This window comes from Gambusia affinis, linkage group LG09 (genome assembly GCF_019740435.1).
Source record: "Gambusia affinis linkage group LG09, SWU_Gaff_1.0, whole genome shotgun sequence".
In the NCBI taxonomy this organism is placed as follows: Eukaryota; Metazoa; Chordata; class Actinopteri; order Cyprinodontiformes; family Poeciliidae; genus Gambusia; species Gambusia affinis.
The window spans coordinates 7,034,320-7,052,707 of record NC_057876.1 but is presented as its reverse complement, the minus strand read 5'-3'; the positions used below and the strand labels follow the sequence as shown (position 1 = coordinate 7,052,707).

Below are 18,388 nucleotides of genomic sequence, written 5' to 3'. Positions count from 1 at the left end.
CGCCTTTAGATTGGGCCTGTGTCATTGAAAAACTTCTAAGATTCTGCTTTCACATCCCTCCTCTATTATCCCTTTAGCAAAGTATTTTTATTTATTTTTTTACCAACATTTCAGTGGGACATTGCTCAAATAATGAGTTCAGCAGACGCACAGTTCCAACCGGTGTTTGCTAATTGCTGTTAGCTAGTCTGAAGGAGCCGAGTGGAGAGGAAACTTGGAAAGTGGAGCTCAGAGGAGGAGCTGCGTCTCAAAGGCGGAGCTAGGTCGACCCAGGCATTTTGAACCAGGTTTTCAACATGGTTTTGAGCAACCATGGCAATCAAAGATTGAAGGACTTCTCAAACAAGCAACAAAGAATCAAGGAAACATTCCCGGTTTGTTTTTGATGAGGTAATACTATTACAACATAATGTCCAGCTCATAAAAGTTGATTTGACATTATAACGCCCCTTTAATGTAAGGAAACAAACTTAAAGCCTAAGTAGACTAGTGCGATTCCTTATAGGAAAACTTATTATAAATATTATAATATTGTTAAATCAATATTTTTTATTAGAGCTTTTTTTGTTATGTAAAATAAGCATGGTTGTGGTTGGAAAAAAAAACTCCAAAGCAAATACAGACTGTGGCAAGATGAATGCTTTAATAAAATAATTAAGACACTTACAATGAAAGTGACTCGGGGAGAAACCAAATCAGATAGGACAGTGCGATGGACACATTGGAGAACGATAATAAAAAAGAAATCAAGGAGCTTAAATACTGAGGCCGGGTGTGAGGAAGCGACAGTGGAGCCAGGCGAACTAATCAGAAGGAAATCGGGAGATAGAAAACAGCTGTGAAAGGGGACGAGGAACGAGGCAGTGCATAAACACTGGAGAACAACCCGGACTCAAGGAAGGTATAGATAAAAAAAAATAAAAAAAAACACTAAAGAGATCAAAACTCAAAAGCACAAAAAGCAGAACACGAGAATAAACGTAACTCAGAGGAATAATAATGAAACTCAACATGGCAAGACCAGATAAGCAACGATTAGAAACACAAACGTAAAACAAAAGTGATCGAAGCACAAACAGAAGAAAGAACCCCACACAGCCCAGGATCATGACAGCAAGACGACGCCCTGTCTAAGCAGATGTCAGTGTTTCCTGAAGCCGGTCAAAATTTCAGCTATATAAATAAATCAAGCAGCAACTGTGCACAGCCAAATCAGAACCCAGACACTTTGTATTCTGCGAGCAAAGACCTCCACCCACGTAAACACAAACAAGGACCATTTACACTTATCCAGGTTGAGACAGCCGCCGGGCCCGCCGAGGCCGACCTCCTGGAGAGCAGGAGCTCTCATTTTCTCCTCGTCTCGGGGGAAATCTGCCCTCTGATAAGAACTCAGAGCTCTTCCTGGGCATCGCCCCTAGATATTGTCTGGCGAAGATCAAAGACGGGGATCCAGCAAGAAGCGTGAAGCCGTTTTAAAAAGCACCACACAAGAAGAAGAGGGGTTCTACACACACCTTTTTACTCTCCTGCTTTATTAATCCACCTTCAGCTGCGCGTTGAAACACACACAACAGGCTGCTGCAGTGGCCTAAAAAAAAAAATAAAATCTAGCATTCAGCATGGTTTTTTTTCCCCATTTCTTTCCACGTGTGTGTTTGCAAGCGTGTGTTGGTTTGTTTCCCCGGGTTTATCTCTGGCCTTTCAGAGATGAACTAGCGTTGACCCTAAGGTGTGCGGTGGCTGCCTGTGCAGCCTCCCGTGTCCCACATCAGAGTCGCAGCCTTCAGCGGGCGCCGAACGGCTGGATGGAGAAAGGACAGCAGGCAGACAGTGAGGGATGGACGTTATCTGTTTTAGCCAGAGGGCCACACTAAAGACTCACTGAAAGGCAGCACACACAGAAACCGGAACAGACTCGGCACGACGGGGGGCATTTTCTTTTTCTTATATTTTTCCTTTCGGCTTTTCACAATTCCAAACTTTACTTCCTTTTATGTCCTCTGGCGGATTCATAAAGTTTACATAACCACTGGACTTTGTACGACTTTAAGTCCTGTCGCAAGTTTTTTGTGGGGCCAGGAGGAGTTATGCAATAGAACTACACAGAGTTGCTTAATCACATAAAATTTTGCAAGCAACGTTGCATTGATCTAATTGTGACGTCTCTCTCCCAGCTGGCTTTGCACATCTAGAGAGTAAAATCCTTCTTTCCAAAGCAGCTCAAGCTTTGTTAGTTTTGGAGGAAGGGAGTCAGCGCACATAATGCTTCGAGTCTTTCCAAAGATTACCAGTTGGATGTGAGTTTTGGGTCATTGTAACATGTGAATGTGCTTTGATCTAAACTATCCCCATTTCAAGAATGAATTTGGTTTTAAATATTCCTCTAATAGGTTTTCTTGCTGTGTTTAGCTTCATTCTTTGCTCCACAGATAATATTTCCTCAGCATGATGCTGCAAACACCATATTTTCACCGTTTCACCAACATTTCAATCTCAACTGATCACAGCAACGTCTTCCATATACACTTTGTCTCTTTTATGATTTGTTAAAAACTGCGTGTGACTTATCACCTTTCGCCTATGGCTTCCTCTTTTTCGATTCTTCCATGACTCCTAAATTTGCGCAGCGCGCCATCAATAGGTGTCCCATCTGCAGTTTCTGCCACCGGAGCTGATAATGCCACGGCCGTATTTCACGGTGGGCATTGCGTGTGCAAGCAGAGCTGCATCTCCTCAAACGTTACTGTAGGCCTCTTGGCTGCTTTTCTGTTTTAAGTGTTTCCCTTAAATGGACAGCAATGTCTTGTAAGGTTTGTACTTGTGCCATACTGTTCCAACACTCGGATGATGGGCTAGCTAGCGCTCCGTGAGACACTCCAAGCTTGAGGTGTTGTTTTTTTAGAACCTGCTTTGAAATTCTTTCCAACTTCCTCCCTGACCCGCCCGCCGTATTCTTTGGTGTTCATGACGCTGTTTGTTCTCCAACAAACCTCTGAGGATTTCACAGAGCAGCAATGGTTCCTATAGGAAGCACTCACTCCCTTGCATGTTTTATGCCTTTTTTGTTTTTACAAAACAAATTTAAAAAACTCTTTAATGTCAAAGGGAAAATGGATTCTACAAAAGAGTGAATCATAAATTAAAACATGATTGTGCAAACGTTTGCTCCCTTTAAAGAGTTAAGACGAACGAACAATCCAAGCAAAACAGAGAAATAGTTATTGAAAAGTTTAAGTCAGGGGATGGGTACAAAAAAATTCTCTACGCCACTGAGTGTTCCTGGATTTCAGCTAAAACCATCAGCAAGAAATGGATGGAATATGAAGTATGTGTGAATCCTGATGAGATCAGGACGTCCTCTCAACCTGAGTGACCATGCTAGAAGGAGACGAGTGAGAGAGGACACCAGGTCACCATGGCTACGCTGGGAGAGACACTCTGTAGACCAGTGCTTCTCAATTCCAGTCCTCAGCCCCCCCCTGCTCTGCATGTTTTAGATGTGCCTCTATGCCAGAGGCACATCATTTTCTTCTGCAGAAGATGCATGACATCTTCTGCAGCCACCAAGTACTGCAGGAGCCTGTTAATCACCCAAAGATTCAATCCAGGTGTGGCAGAAGGAAACACCTAAAACATGCAGGGCAGGGGGGCGTGAGGACTGGAATTGAGAAATACTGCTGTAGACAAACAACTGTTGCTCTGGTTCTTCACCAATCGATGTTTTACGGGCGAGTGGCAAGGAGAAAGACGTTGTTGAAGAAAGAGTTTGCCAAAAGGCTTGTGGAAGAAAGGTCTTTGGTCTGATGAAACCAAAACGTGAGATTTTTAGCCATCAGACAAGATGGCACAGCATGGTAGTTGTAGCATCATGCTGCTGGGGAGGTTCTTGTCAACAGAGCCCAGAAGGCTTGTAAAGATAGGAGGTAAAATCCTGGAGAACAGTTGTTTCCATCTGCAACAGATCATCAGAGAACACTTATGTTTCAGCAAGACAATGACCCGTAGCATCCAGCTATCGCTACAAAGAAATGGTTTGAGGACGACAAGGTGGATCTTCTGGTGTGGCCCAGTCAAAGCCCAGGCCTCAATCTCATAGAGAATTGAGCTGGAAAGCTCTGTTTACAGCCAACCTGACAGAGCTTGAACGGTTTGCAAAGAAGAATGGAAACCTGCATCGTCCATCGTACGAACCTGATGGAGACCTGTCCGGTGTTTGACTGACCTGAAGGGTGTGAATATTTATTCAGTCACTTATTTTATGGTAAATATTTCTACAAAATAAACCGGTGATTATTTTGTAGAAATACGTTTTCACTTTGAGAATAAAAAAGGGGGGTTGTTTTGCTTTTCATTATTGATTTGTAAAAGAAAAAAGAAAACAAAACTGTGAAAAGTGCAAGGAGGTGAATATTGTTTTACTGACATAAACCTATACCCCAGTGTACTCTTTTTTTTTTTTTCTTTTTTCTTTTTTTACTAATTAGGTGATTTCTGGAGGTCATTTGTTGTCCTGAATTTTACATGAGGATAGACTAAATTAAACCAAACACTTCCAAACATCCATCCAGCCATTATCTTTTGTTCATCAGGGCAGCAGGAGCAACAGCCTAAACAAAGAGGCTTCCCTCTCCCTCATACGTATCCTAACATGGACCATCAAAGCTCCACACCAGAACCTTGCAGAGCTTTTTAATAAGATGAGTCTTCAAGGCTGAATGCGACCAAATGAGTCGATGAGGTGTCTGCAGTTTGGTTATTACGAGGACACGGTGTCCGGTGATGCTGCCACCTCGGTGCCTGACCCCGCTTTAATGGCCTGTTCTCTGAGGGCCCTTCAGAGACCGGGCAGCGCCGCGACCTCTCATCTTTTCACAGCACGCACAAAGTTACACTCTGGCGCTCCACGCATGTGGTGGCCCCCCACTCGAAAGCAGCATTAACCCCCCGGAGAGCTCGCCGTAACCCGGGGCAATCATGTTGTCTGTGAAATTCAAGGAGCTCAGAAATATTGTTTTCATTTGTTATAATGATTGGGAACCATAAAAACACAGCCATAAAAATAAGAAAAAGAAAATATTCCAACGGTTTGCCCCCAACGTAACCACTCTAGTTGTGGCCACAATAAGCCGGCGCTTCTATTAATTCTCTGCTTAGATCCACTTTTCCAAATTGGAAAATGCCCCCCCACCATTCTTCTGCTCCCTCATCCGCCACCGCCGAGCCTCTGCCCTCCATTATCTAAACACAATATAGATGAAATGGTACCCAGATTAATTGCCCTTCAGCTCAGTCCCCTATCTTCATCTACTGTCTAAGACATTTCGTAATGAAAATGAGCCCCATCGTCATCTAACAGCCTTATAACTTAAGTAGTTGCTTTGATGTGTCAAAGGGAATAGGTAAGTCATTGATCCGTGTGTGCCAGCGCTATTTCAATCTGTTTCATATTATTGCTGCTCTGCATTGCAGTGGTGGCTCATACGGTTGCGCCAGAGAAGCCCCCTGGTTAAATCTGGGGTTCCTCAAAGGATGAAGGTCTTGGGCAGGATAAGAGCTGCAGGTTTAATATTGTATGACTGCTAAATTTATGGTGTGTCATCAGAAAAGTTAGATTTTCTTGTGAATTTGCCCGAGCAAACCTGCATAGAGGTTCATGGTTCCTTGGGGGAAAAAAGGGATTCCTATATGAAATATTTTAGAGATTAATTGAGTTAAATTGAACCTATTCACATTAACAAATGTTAATGTATTTTGTTGAGATGCTATAATGCAGACCAGAGGTTCTGAAACTTTACATTCGATAGTCCAGATCTGATTTCTGGATAATGTTCGAGGTCCCGTAGCGACTACATCTGAGCAAATCCCGGTCATTACATTTGCTTGCAACCTTTAAGCAAATCTAATGGCACTTTATGTATACAAACAACTGTATTGGCTTACAGCTTCTGACTGTAGGACACAATCTGCTCACTTTTACGGCTTTCCATAAAAGTAGATTTGTGAAAAGCACAGCTGGTATTAGACTTGCTGATAGAACCTCCCACCTAAACTTATGTTGAAGACCAGTGCTTAGTAGACCTGCAGTCGTCCCAAACCACTACATTTTAATTGAAGTTAGCAGTGCTCTGTCAGATGTTTACCACATAAGATACTATTTTATAACTTATCCCTGCTTTGAACCTCTCTTTTGCCCTTTATCCCTGACCTATCTGGGGTAGTCATTGATCTTAAAGGGGCAATATTATGCATTTTCCTGGCACATACATAGCGGTATTTTGTTACCTTGATTTGTTACAAAAACCAATCAAGTGAATAGATTTTTTAAAAGAAATTTGACTGTACAATCTGGCACTCTGAAATTGGCCTCTGTCTCTTTAAGAAGCTCCTACTCCTTCCATTCACAACTCTTAAGACATCTCTGTTTGCTGAATATGTTTGCCTACTTGTGAAATCTATGCATACATATAAAACCATGTGTAATTTTCAATGTTGTCATATTTTATACTCCTGCAGAAACTAACACAAAAGTTTGTGTTTGCAATGTGACAAAATATTTATTTATTTATTTTTTTAAATGTTGCTGGGTATTAACACTGTTGTAAATTCCCCAGTCCCAGAATGTATTAGGCAGAATAATGTAAATTGCAAAAGAACTCCCGCTGCTTTTTCCTTCCGCTGCTTCCCATTGATTGTAACCACCTTTATAAATTTTTGATGACCTATTCCTTACCTTTTAAAACACAGTTAGATTAAAAGCACACAAGTGTTGCACAACATGTGGGATATTAACAGTCCCCCCAAATTACCAACTTCTACACATTTAGGAAAAGCTGATTTGACAGGTTGAGGTTCAGCAGGGCCGGACCGCTGTGCATTTGCAAACTGGGACAGACAGTTTTCTGTTTGATGCGTGAACCTAACATTGTCTGGATAAGAAAAAAAAAAGATAGGAGCAGAGGGGTCTTGACTAAAATCTCCCACCTTCAGGGCCCTTTAAATGAGTTTCATCCAGGCGTAGCTCAGAGTGAGACTTAATTCCACCGAGTCCAGATTTACATAAATAGAATCTGAATAAGACACACGATACCTGAGGAAGGAAAAAAAAAGAGAGATAAAAGAAGCTTGTGTCTTGCTGGAGTAATTGGTGAAGCATTGAACCGCTGTCCTAGATAGACCTGCACAGCGATTGCGACTGTTCCCAACTTCCGACTGTAATCTACTTTAGGAAGATGCAGTCGGCGGTCCCATGTGGCGTGTAGTTTGTGGAACACAAGATGCAAAAACAGCTCCTACCGTATTAGATGAGGACAGTAATTAATTGACAGCTTGCTGAACACCTCCCTCAAAGAGCGGTCATCCAATCGCAGCTGCAGAGCCGTTGCCACGACGACCGGGGGCTGATTCTAGAACGCTCCGAAGGCAAACATGGCGCACAAGGTGCTGCGTGGAGCGTTTACGGAGTTCAGGTGATTCTCTGCTTTTCCTCCACTTTACCAAGGCGAACACAGACACAGAAATGTAAAAAAATTTAAAAAATGGAGTAGACTTATTTTTTGTCTGCTGCATGTAAGCTCTGAAATTCAGCAAGTTCACCTCCAAGGCCGACAGGCGCATTATAAGCCCACCGGGGAATGCAGCTTCTGGCATGGCCGACGTCAATATTTCATTTCCCAGTTTTGATGAAAGGTTTCTGGATCTGCATCTGCAGGTTGATGAGAACCCGCCTTACCTGAACAGCTTTCCATCAGTTTCAGCTCGTTACTTCTGATAAATACGCTCACATTCACGTCCAACAGGCCCAATGTTTAGTACTTCACCAAACGACTTTACACTTGTGAACGCTGGTTAGCCTCGAGTTTCACTATTAAAAAGTCTTGTAGTATGTAATTACATATTTAAACCCTGAACTGGGTGCTGCCGTTTTTTGTGTTGCCAAATAATGAATTCTGTTTTACGAGATGATACTGTTCAATCATACTGCCACAAGGTGCTACAGCCAGAGCGAGGTGTTTTGACTCAAACTCCCAGACTGAAGGTGTGATATGATATTTCCCAACCAGCTTCCATAAACTGCAGAACTGAATCATATGAAAGGCTTTTGATTTTTTCTTTTTAAAATAATAATACTTTCCCTCTGCAGCCTACTCTCATTTATTATTTTTATTTAAAAAGAGTCCTTCAACAGTAACAGTTTTTAATCGTAGCAAAGGAAATTCAAAAGAGGCGTTGCCTGAGGACTTGGCAGATAAAGGATGCATCTCTCTAGTTCTGTGGGTTTTTTTAGTTTTTTGGTTTGTTTTTTTTTCTCCATTCCTTTAAGATGTAACTTTTAAATTGTAATTTTGTCTTCCACTGCTGTCATTTTGTTCGCACATGCACAAACAATCTTGATAATACTGGTTGATCAACCTCAACCCAACAATTTGACTCCTTTCAGAGCAACACAAGACACAAAGAACACGTGAAAGTAATGGATTGAGGGATGATTTGAAAGGGATTTGAATTCTTCCTGTACATGCAAAGTTTCAGAGACTAAGTTTGGGAGAACCATTCGTTTTTTTGCCGCGATACTTTCTCTCCCCAAGCTATCCTGTAAAATGTTCCCGTTTAAGTTCTCGGAAACTCTAAACAGACCTCTGACCGTTTCAGAAATTCAAGAAATAACTTTACCCCTTCACAGACGTCGCCAGCTTCTATAGTGAAGTCTCTTTCTCTGTGTTTTCCTCCCCTGCAGACATTTCCTGTTCAAGCAGGGCTCAGGTTCATCAGCCCTCCTGTCGGGCGCGGGGCAGGGATACCCTCTGACTTCTGGGACGGTGTACTCCCCACCGCCGCGGCCGCTCCCTCGCAGCAGCGTGACCAGGCCGCTGTTTACCTTCAACAAGCCTCACCGCTGCTGCAACTGGAAGTGCACAGCCCTGTCTGCCTCCCTGCTGACCCTCACGCTGGCCCTGCTGCTCACATATGTCATCGGTGAGTCACCACTGAACTGTTGCACCTTTTTGGCTGATAGGGTTCGTTGGAGCCCCGCCGGTAAAGTGGCTCAGTAGATCTCCAGGAAAGAATCACGTAAACGGGAAGGTTCTATTTTTTTTTTTTTTTTTTTTAGATTTTAATTCGGACTTCTTCTGGTGAAGAAATACAGGGACAACAAACAAAGAGAAACAAACAAAAACGGGGCGATCGATATGCGATAAGAGCCAGGCGGCTGAAATTTGTCCACTGTTGCTTTCAAGCAGCATTGTATTCCAAACGTGACCCCTTGTAGAATACTTTAAATTGCAAATTAACCGTCCCAGACCAAAGCACTGAAAACCAGTAATTACCCTGTGATGACTACACACAGACACACACACACACACCCATGCAAAGGTTCATTTAGTGTTTGTCTTCTCCACACACACACGCACATCAACGCCCATATAGCACACAAACAACTTCCTCATTATATTCATGCCAGATTCGTGTATTTTTAATATCTTATTCAATCCACGTTCATCCTACAACTTCATGACTTTAAACTTTTTTATTAATATTTAAATATTTTTGCTGCAATTTACCTAATACTCAATGCAATCATAAATTTCATTTGTTTTTGGTCTTTTTACTTAAACCTGTCATTTTAGTCTGTTTCTATTAACCATAGCATGAAAAATGCCATTAATACAGTATGTTACAATTATTATTATTTTTATTTTTTTTACATCCCTTTATTTTGTTCTTTAATTGCCAAACCGAATGAAACAAAAACCAATTAAGTTTGGTTATTATATGCTTACTGGGAAGTAATGTTGCTGGGGTACAGGTTATTTCAAAATAAAAGAGGAGCATTTAGAGTTTCACTGAAGCGTCCAGTTGAAACTACTGAACCAAAAGTGTCACAATACAAGAAGAAACTGGTCACTTAAATGTGTTCATAATTATTTACAACTAGAAAGCACTACATACGTATTTAAATACAGAATTAAAAGACGTCATTATCAATCAGTCAATCAATCAAATTTTATTTGTATAGCACATTTCAGCAGCAAAGCGTTTCAAAGTGCTTTATATCATAACAAACACAAAAACACAATGCAACATAGAATCAACATTCAAAACACAACATCAAGTCAGATTCCGTCAATAAATTGATTACGTTTCAAATACAACTCTAAACAAGTGGGTTTTTAGTTGAGATTTAAAGGAAGTCAGTGTTTTGGCTGTTTTACAGTTTTCTGGAAGTTTGTTCCAGATTTGTGGTGCATAGATGCTAAATGCCGCTTCTCCTCGTTTGGTTCTGGTTCTGGGGGTGCAGAGCAGAACCAGAACCAGAAGACCTGAGAGGTTCTGGAAGGTTGATACAACAGCAGCAAATCTTTAATGTATTGTGGTGCTAAACCATTCAGTGATTTATAAACTAACAACAGTATTTTAAAATCTATTCTTTGAGCTACAGGGAGCCAGTGGAGGGACTTTAAAACTGGTGTTATGTGCTCTATTTTCCTGGTTTTAGTGAGAACACGAGCAGCAGCATTCTGGATCAGCTGCAGCTGTTTGATTGATTTGTTGGACAGGCCTGTGAAGACGCTGTTACAATAATCAATACGACTGAAGATAAACGCATGGATGAGTTTCTCTAGATCTGGCTGAGACATTAGTCCTGGAAATGTTCTTCAGGTGATAGAAGGCCGACTTTGTAACTGCCTTTATGTGGCTCTGGAGGTTCAGGTCAGAGTCCATCACTACTCCCAGGTTTCGGGCTGATCGCTGATTTTTAGTTGTAATAACTGAAGCTGTGCACTGACTCTAGATCTATATCTCTATATCTATAACTCTAGATCTATATCTCTAGATCTATAACTGTAGATCGTTCCTCTTTAGGTCCAAAGATAATAACTTCAGTTTTGTTTTTGTTCAGCTGGAGGAAGTTTTGGCACATCCACACATTTATCTGTTCTAAGCATCTGTTCAGTGATTGGATGGGGTCAAAGGTCACCTGGTGACATCATAATGTAGAGCTATGTGTCATCTGCACAGTTATGGTAGCTAATATTATTTCCTGTTATAACCTGAGCCAGTGGGAGCATATAGATATTGAATAAGAGGGGTCCTAGGATTGCACCTTGGGGTACCCCACATGTGACCTTTGACCTCTTTGATGAGAAGTTTCCAATTGAAACAAAGAAATCCCTGTTCTTTATGTAAGATTCAAACCAGTTAAGCACTGGATCGGAGAGTCCGACCCAAATCTCCAGTCGATTCAGTAATATTTCATGGTCAACAGTGAGGTCCAACAGAACCAGCACTGTGGTTCTCCCACAGTCCACATTATGTTCATTATGTTCTTTTATTACTATTTTAATGAGACAAAATACATTATGAATGTTTTTTTATTTTTATTTAAAACTTTCATAATACTATTAAGTGGGACTTAATAATACAAAACATTTATTACAGGCATATAGAAGCAATCAGTCAAGGTCAGATTCAGTATGAATTTACTGTTTGTTTTTTTCTGGTTATTTTTACTTGAATTCTGTTAAAAACTAAATGAACGACTCTTTCTTACTCCATTGCATAATGTGTGAATCTCTATATTATAATACAACCTCTTGGTCAATCTCAGTGTTGAACTTCCTGTTGCCTATTCAGGTGTTCAGGGACGTATTTTTTTTTTAAAAATCACGTTGCTCTGAAGTCTTTGAAATTACAGAATTATGCTCCAAAAGAAGGTCAAATCCTACAAACCCATAATAACGACAAGACACAACCTCTGTCTTTTTTTAAAATCTTTGGCTTTATGTGTTTCATTTCAGGATTCATATTCTTCTGTTTGAAATGCCGTCACAGCACGGATGATTTAGGGTTTTGCTTCCACTTGTTTTGATTCCTTCAGGAGTATTAGTGTGAAATCATATATGCTAAACAAATTCTTCATGTTCTATTTAATCAATATATTCAATATTAAAGTGATTTGAGAGAACTGGATGACTATTAAAAACATGGCTGAGATATCTTGATCATTTGCTTAAAGGAGGAGATATTATGTGTTTTCCAGGCACATAGTGCCATTTTGCAGCAAAATATATTAACTATGGTACCTTCGGTTGTTATAAAACATGCTACATACATAAAACGTAGCAAAAGAAATTTCACTTTGCAATTTGATGGTGCAAAATTGGCCTCTGTCTCTTTAAGAAGCTCCAACTCTTTCCTGTCATCACTAATCCTGTCATGATGGTAAATTTTACCGGACGTTAAATTGTTCCAGAAGTTATTGTGATAAACGATGATATTGTTGATTTGCGATTTTTTTCCAAGTAACGACATAATAATGCAGGAACACATTCTCAAAGATTGATAATCTTTAAATTCAACTAAACAATAAACACTGGCAGTGGAAGACATTTTAAGTATCCAAAATAAATAAACAAAACAACAAATAAAATAAATTTTGAAATCTCTCTAAATAAAATTGGGCTGGTTGAGGCCAAAGCACCAGAATGAAGAGTTTTTGATTAAAAAAGAAAGACAAAAAAAAAACTATAAATCATGTAAAATAACATTTGTGAGTTCATTTTAATTTATTATGGGATTTTTGTTTATGGTGACAGGCCTATTCATCACAGCAATACTCCTTCTTGATGCTGTTTGCAAGTGTTCTTAGGACCAATAACCTGAGAAGCAGTTTTTATAATAATCTAAACGGATTTATTCTCAAAATGAAGATGTCTAAAAGTCGACTGGTCGGTGTGACCTCTAGTTTAAACCGCCTTGTCCTTCCTCTTTACAAAATTACTCTGCTATGTTTTCGTACATCCCACATGCCCAGTTTATGGTTTTCAAATTGAAAAAAAAAAAACACATAAAGATACAACTTATACGAATACTTTTATAAAACCTTGCATATGATGTCATCATATCCCTAAACCTTAACTTCATTCCTTCTGCAAATAAAACATCTAAAGCATCCTGGGTCCATCCTGTCCCGTTACATCGGTTCCCTGGTCTTCCTTAACCTTGATCGGGCCCCTCCACCTCGGCTGTTTGCCCCCCCGCCCCCCTTCGCAGCCCCATCCGCAGGTTTCCCAACCTCTTCACCTTGCCAGTTCATTTCCCTCCTGCGGTGGTGCTCAAGGTCAGGCCTGGAGCGGGCAGGGGTTTGCATTAATCACACACACACACACACACACACACACTATGCACATAACAGACAGACATCACACACACCCAGGCGAATCCATGCAGATTAATCCCCAGGCTGAGCCATGCTATTCCATTAATGTCCCAGCCCCGGTAATTAGTGCATTAGCGAGAAGTGTGAGCGATGACTTGGAGATGACACCACCTTTTAATTGGTGTCATGCTCCTCTCCTGGTTGCTGGTGATTGATCTTCCTGTTGACGTCACCGAGGCGATCGCGCCAAGACGCACGGGACGCGAGCGTCGATGACATGTTCGCCTGTAAATCAACGACAGTCACGTTGGTCACAGACTTAATGTCTCTGTCGGGGGGTTGGGACACAGGCCGCCACATGATTAGGTTCATTACATAACGATTCTGCAACTTTAATGAATTAACTAGGAGCCGGTGACAGCAAGGGCAGAAAGAGAATTTACCCCGGTGTGGTTTTGCATCTTCCACGTCATCATCAAATAACCGTTCAGATTTCTCCTGGATTTATTGATTTCAAGTCAGTCCCTCATTAAATCAAATTTAAGCGGAGGATTTATTCTCATTATCATAATGCAATTCACAAGAAAATCGTTTATTCTGCTTTGAGAGCGTGATCATTTATTCCGAATATATTCGCCACGCATCTGGCTGACCTCATGCACTGAGGTGGGTAGTTGTTGCATGCTAAATATATTAGCGCTATATATATATATATATATATATATATATATATATATATATATATATATATATATATATATATAAGATGTTAGATGTTTAATTTATTTTCAATTCATTTTGTTTTACATTGAAAACAAATAAGCAGTTCTCAGGGATCTATGTCAGCATAAAAAATTATTTAATACATAAATAATAGCTTCTTCTTCTGCAGAGTCCTCTTGTCTGCCATGTTGCAATAGGAGTAACATGCTAATTTACATTATGTTAATACTCCACTTTATTGATAGTCACTCTCTTAAGCTTTTGGCTTTTTCTGCCTAAAATTGTTATGTCTCTGACAGATTTAATATTATTACTACTATTTATCAATAAAGTCCGTTTCTGAGACGAATTGCGATTGTCAAAAATCTACCAAGTTATGCTAAAGTAATAGCAGCTTTTAAAAAAAATAAAAAAATCTCTATTTCATCTGTTTTTGTTTAGATTTTGACAAAATATTTTATAAGAATCAGAATAAGAATATTTAATGGCGACTTCTGGCCAGTTTTTATGACACTTATTTAGTTCATCTTTCGTAATCAGTTTCAAGTCTTTGAGTTTGGAAAGCTTCGTTGTCATCCTAAACTTTAGCCGCTTCCATGTTTCCTGCATATATGATTATTAGAGCAAAAATGCTCACTCCATCTTTTTCTGAAGTGTTCACTTATTTCGCTTCAGCCTTTTCCTGTGGAGAAAACCTGTTCTATTATTATCCATGAGGATTTTCAGGCAGCGCTAGGATGGATGCTCACCAAAAAGTCAATTTAAAGGTTGTATTGTGACGTATTCATGACCAAACATTCGGGACTTTGTTTACTGGCACTAAAATATGTAGTGGTAAATTAACTTTCGCCTTTTGCTCAATGTAAGTCAGAAATGTGAAGAAATGTTTTGCCTTAAATACAATAATAGAATTGATGTAAGTTTTGTTTGCATGTGTTTATTTTTTTTTAAGTGAAATGGGTAAATAGTGACTTCCTGTCAGTTTCGCTCTCCAAAGTCTGCTAACTGAATCTGGGCACTCCAGACATTTAATATAAATATGAAATATTCCCTTATAGTTTGTGCCAAGCTGGAACCAGACATCCCAGCATTGGCTGCACTCTTCCCCCTTGGTAAAAATCATGTTAGTGCAGCTGTTACATTTGGCAGATCTCTTCCCTGGTTTTCTTTGTGACGTCGGGCCAAAGCTGTCTTGCGCTCGCAACAATCGCCGCCTGCCTCCTGCGTGCAACAGAGCTCGCCACTGATCTTACACGGCCCTCAACAAAACGCCGTGATCGCCGGAGTCGCCGTCGGGCCTTCTGCAGCCGATTCTGAACACGTTGGCGCGGGCAGCTCTTAGAGTCGCTCCTCCTCGGATTTATTTGCAGCCTTTTAGTGCCGTCTCCGTCAAGTTATGTGGCTTCTTCGTTAATTTGGGGGAAAAGTAACTGGGCAAATAACGAGGCAACAATATTATGGCTCATATTAAAGTTTCTAATTAACACAACAATAGGACGATGCGTGATTGCTGAGATAACGCGATGCCTAAGTGATTGCAGCGCGTGCCCCCTGTAGTGATTAGCGAAGGCAGTCCTCGTTTCTTCTTCTTCTTCTTCTTACTTTGCTGCCCTCTTTCCACTCCTCCCATACCCCCTGGTGTTGCAAAGGCTGTGAATAGCTTTGTTAATTTGTTTATCCCCCAAAGTGCCCCTCCCTCCTGCAGTCGTAGCTTGTTATTAAGCAAAACACGGGCATCAGATATGAAGAGCCGGCATCGCGGCGGCGAGCGTACGGGGCGGTGGGGGCGGGAGGGGGAAATTAAAGGATATAAAGGAGAGATAGAGGACAGATTAAGATTGGATCTGTAATCTTGAAGAATATTGCCGCCGACAGCGCTACCTGTAACTCCGCTGCGGACGCTCAGGCCTCATTTGGGATGTAGAAAAAAATATATATAAATCATTTGGAGCATTTTCCATCACAATTAATGTCTTAACGTTTAAAAAAATAGTAATAAATTGCGATCTCCCCTTTCTCGGTGGTATCCGAGAAAAGAAGATTCGTTTTTGAATGATAACCGTTTCTATGGTAACAGGGGGAAGCTCCTGACGCAAGGGAAATGAGCTAGTCAGCAGCAACCTGCAATCCAATAATCAGCACCAAATCACATTTCAGCCAATTGTGCGCGCACACGAACACACACACACACACACACACACGCAGACACACACACACACACACACACACACACACACACACACACACCCACGCAGACACACACACACACACACGCACACACACACATACAGACAACTTGTGTTGTAAACCAAGATCTTCTTTATGGTTCTGCTGTGCGCTACATGTTGCTCCAGGGGACCTGGTATTTTCGCAAAGGGCCAAATGAGTCATTAGTGGCTCAGAGTTTATTACTTTAATGTGTGTTGTTTTTTGTTGTTCTTTTTTTTCTCTTCCCCTTAGTAAATCTAGTTTCACAGTTTGACGGTGAATAAGCTGCAGAAGCCGGATGTTAATCGCAGAGGTCAAACGCAGTGCAGGCTCCAGCTGCGGACAAGAGTGGAGGGGCGGGGGAAGAAGGAAAAAAAAAGAAAGAAAAGTGTTTATTAGCTACGGCAAATGATTATTTCCTTTGAGATAAATCTGAAGATTACCTCCTAATTAAGTTTTCCAGACCCCGAGGTGACACCTTGCAATGATTGTTGGGAGCGAGACACAGGTCTGGAGCTCAAACTCATTCAGAAATAAATGATTACGCCACACTTATCTTGTTAGAGAGGCCCGGTAAACATTTCGCATTTACAGTGCCTCGCAAAAGCATTTATCCTTTTTCATAATTTTTAAGCATCACAGCCATAAACTGCATATTACCGGGATTTAATCAGCACACAGTAGTGCATAATTGTGAAGTGGAAGTAAAAGGATTGAAGTTTTAAAGTTGTTTTCCAATAAAAATCTGAGGTGTAGCTTGGATTTATATATGCTAAAATCCATTGAAGCCTCGGTGTAATTTAACCAGTAAATGTAGCTGTTTTGCTCCTTCAGGCCTCAGGAGTTTGCTGCAGAGCATTAGTCAGTAAACAACATCAGCTGTATCGTTACTTTTTAAAGCAATTTAAAGCAAGAACAATTATGATATAGAAATATATTGTATAATATAAAGAGCAGTGCTAAAACCTTGGAAGTGCGGAATTACAGCGCAATCTTTCTCTCTCAGTAAAAGTAAATGCAACCAGTAAATGTTGCAGACTTTGACGGATTAACTGGTTTCACATATTTAAAAGTCTGATTTTTAAATAGTTTTAATTTACCGAGCAGATGAATCCTTAGTGGCTGGAGCTGAGTTGTTCCTGCTTAATCTGTGTTTCTCCTCCAAATGTCCTAGCGTGGCTCGTCTGTCTCAGAGCTCCGAGCTTATTATAGCTTATCATAAGTGAAATGCTTGCTCAACGCTGTGCTGCGTTGTTGACCATTCTGGCTGTGAAGTTGAGAAACCGCAGTCAAGAAGTGAGGAACATGTAGCACCAACAATGCTCTTAACAAGGAGAAAGCACACCTTGAGGATTCTCCTGTTTGTTAAATACAAATCCTACCATCAAAATCCTAACACAAGTGTTAGAAATACACACTATACTTGGCTTTACAAGCACATGAGGTTTAATCATATCTTAAAGTGCTTCCTTGGGAGGCGGTTCACAAGGTTTTATTTTAACCATTCGTTAGGTCGGACGCTGATGTTGGATGAGATGGCTTGGCTCACAGTCGTCGCCTCACTAAGAGCGCTCTGTCAGGCTGCGGTCAGATCAACCCAACTTGATCACTGGAGATGGTGGTAGGAGTTTGTTCTGTAATTGGTAGGTTGCCGGTTCGAATCCCTGCTCAGACTATCTCAGTCCATGGGCAAGAGACTAAGGACACCAGGTGGCGTCGGTGCTTGATGAGGTGCTGTACAAGTACAGGCCAGTTAGCATGTGCAATATGTCTTAGTGGACGTTGCTTTAAGCACTGGTACCTGATGGTGAGGGGCCACCAGCATGACTTTCCACATGAGCTTCTATAGCATCAAGAGTTAGCTAAGCGGATGAGCTGAGATCTTGGAAAAACGACCAAAAAACATATTTTCTTGATACTTGAGGGAAGTTTGCATTCTTCAAATCAGGCAAAATTGGTGCCATGCGTTTGTGCTACGTTTGTGCTGCTATCATTTTAAAGATAGTAAGAAATGTCTCCAGAGGTCGTGAAAGGTCAACCAGCCCACCCTGCCGTCTTCAAACCAGACAAAATTGGTGTCAATCAACTCGACTGCATTTATGCTGGTTTGTTTTTTTTGTTTGCGCTGCTTTGGCTTTGAAGATACAAATATTTGTGCTACAAAAGAAGCGCAAACGTTCGACACCATTTTTGTCTGATTTGAAGAAGCTTCACTCAGGTAAACAAACTTCGTAGAGCTGACCTGAAGACCACATGAGATTTGGAGTTCAGTTTTCAGCGGCTCATCTTTCACAC

The 18,388-nt window shown here is 40.9% G+C and overlaps 1 protein-coding gene across 1 annotated transcript in view; it reads left to right on the top strand.

Moving 5' to 3' along the window:
* Positions 1-18,388, top strand: part of tenm1 (teneurin transmembrane protein 1) — a 277,903-nt gene that overhangs the window by 93,051 nt on the left and 166,464 nt on the right. Inside the window, exon 5 of the mRNA XM_044127788.1 lies at positions 8,738-8,976. Coding sequence (XP_043983723.1) covers positions 8,738-8,976 — 239 coding nt within the window. The remainder of the gene's footprint in view (positions 1-8,737; positions 8,977-18,388) is intronic.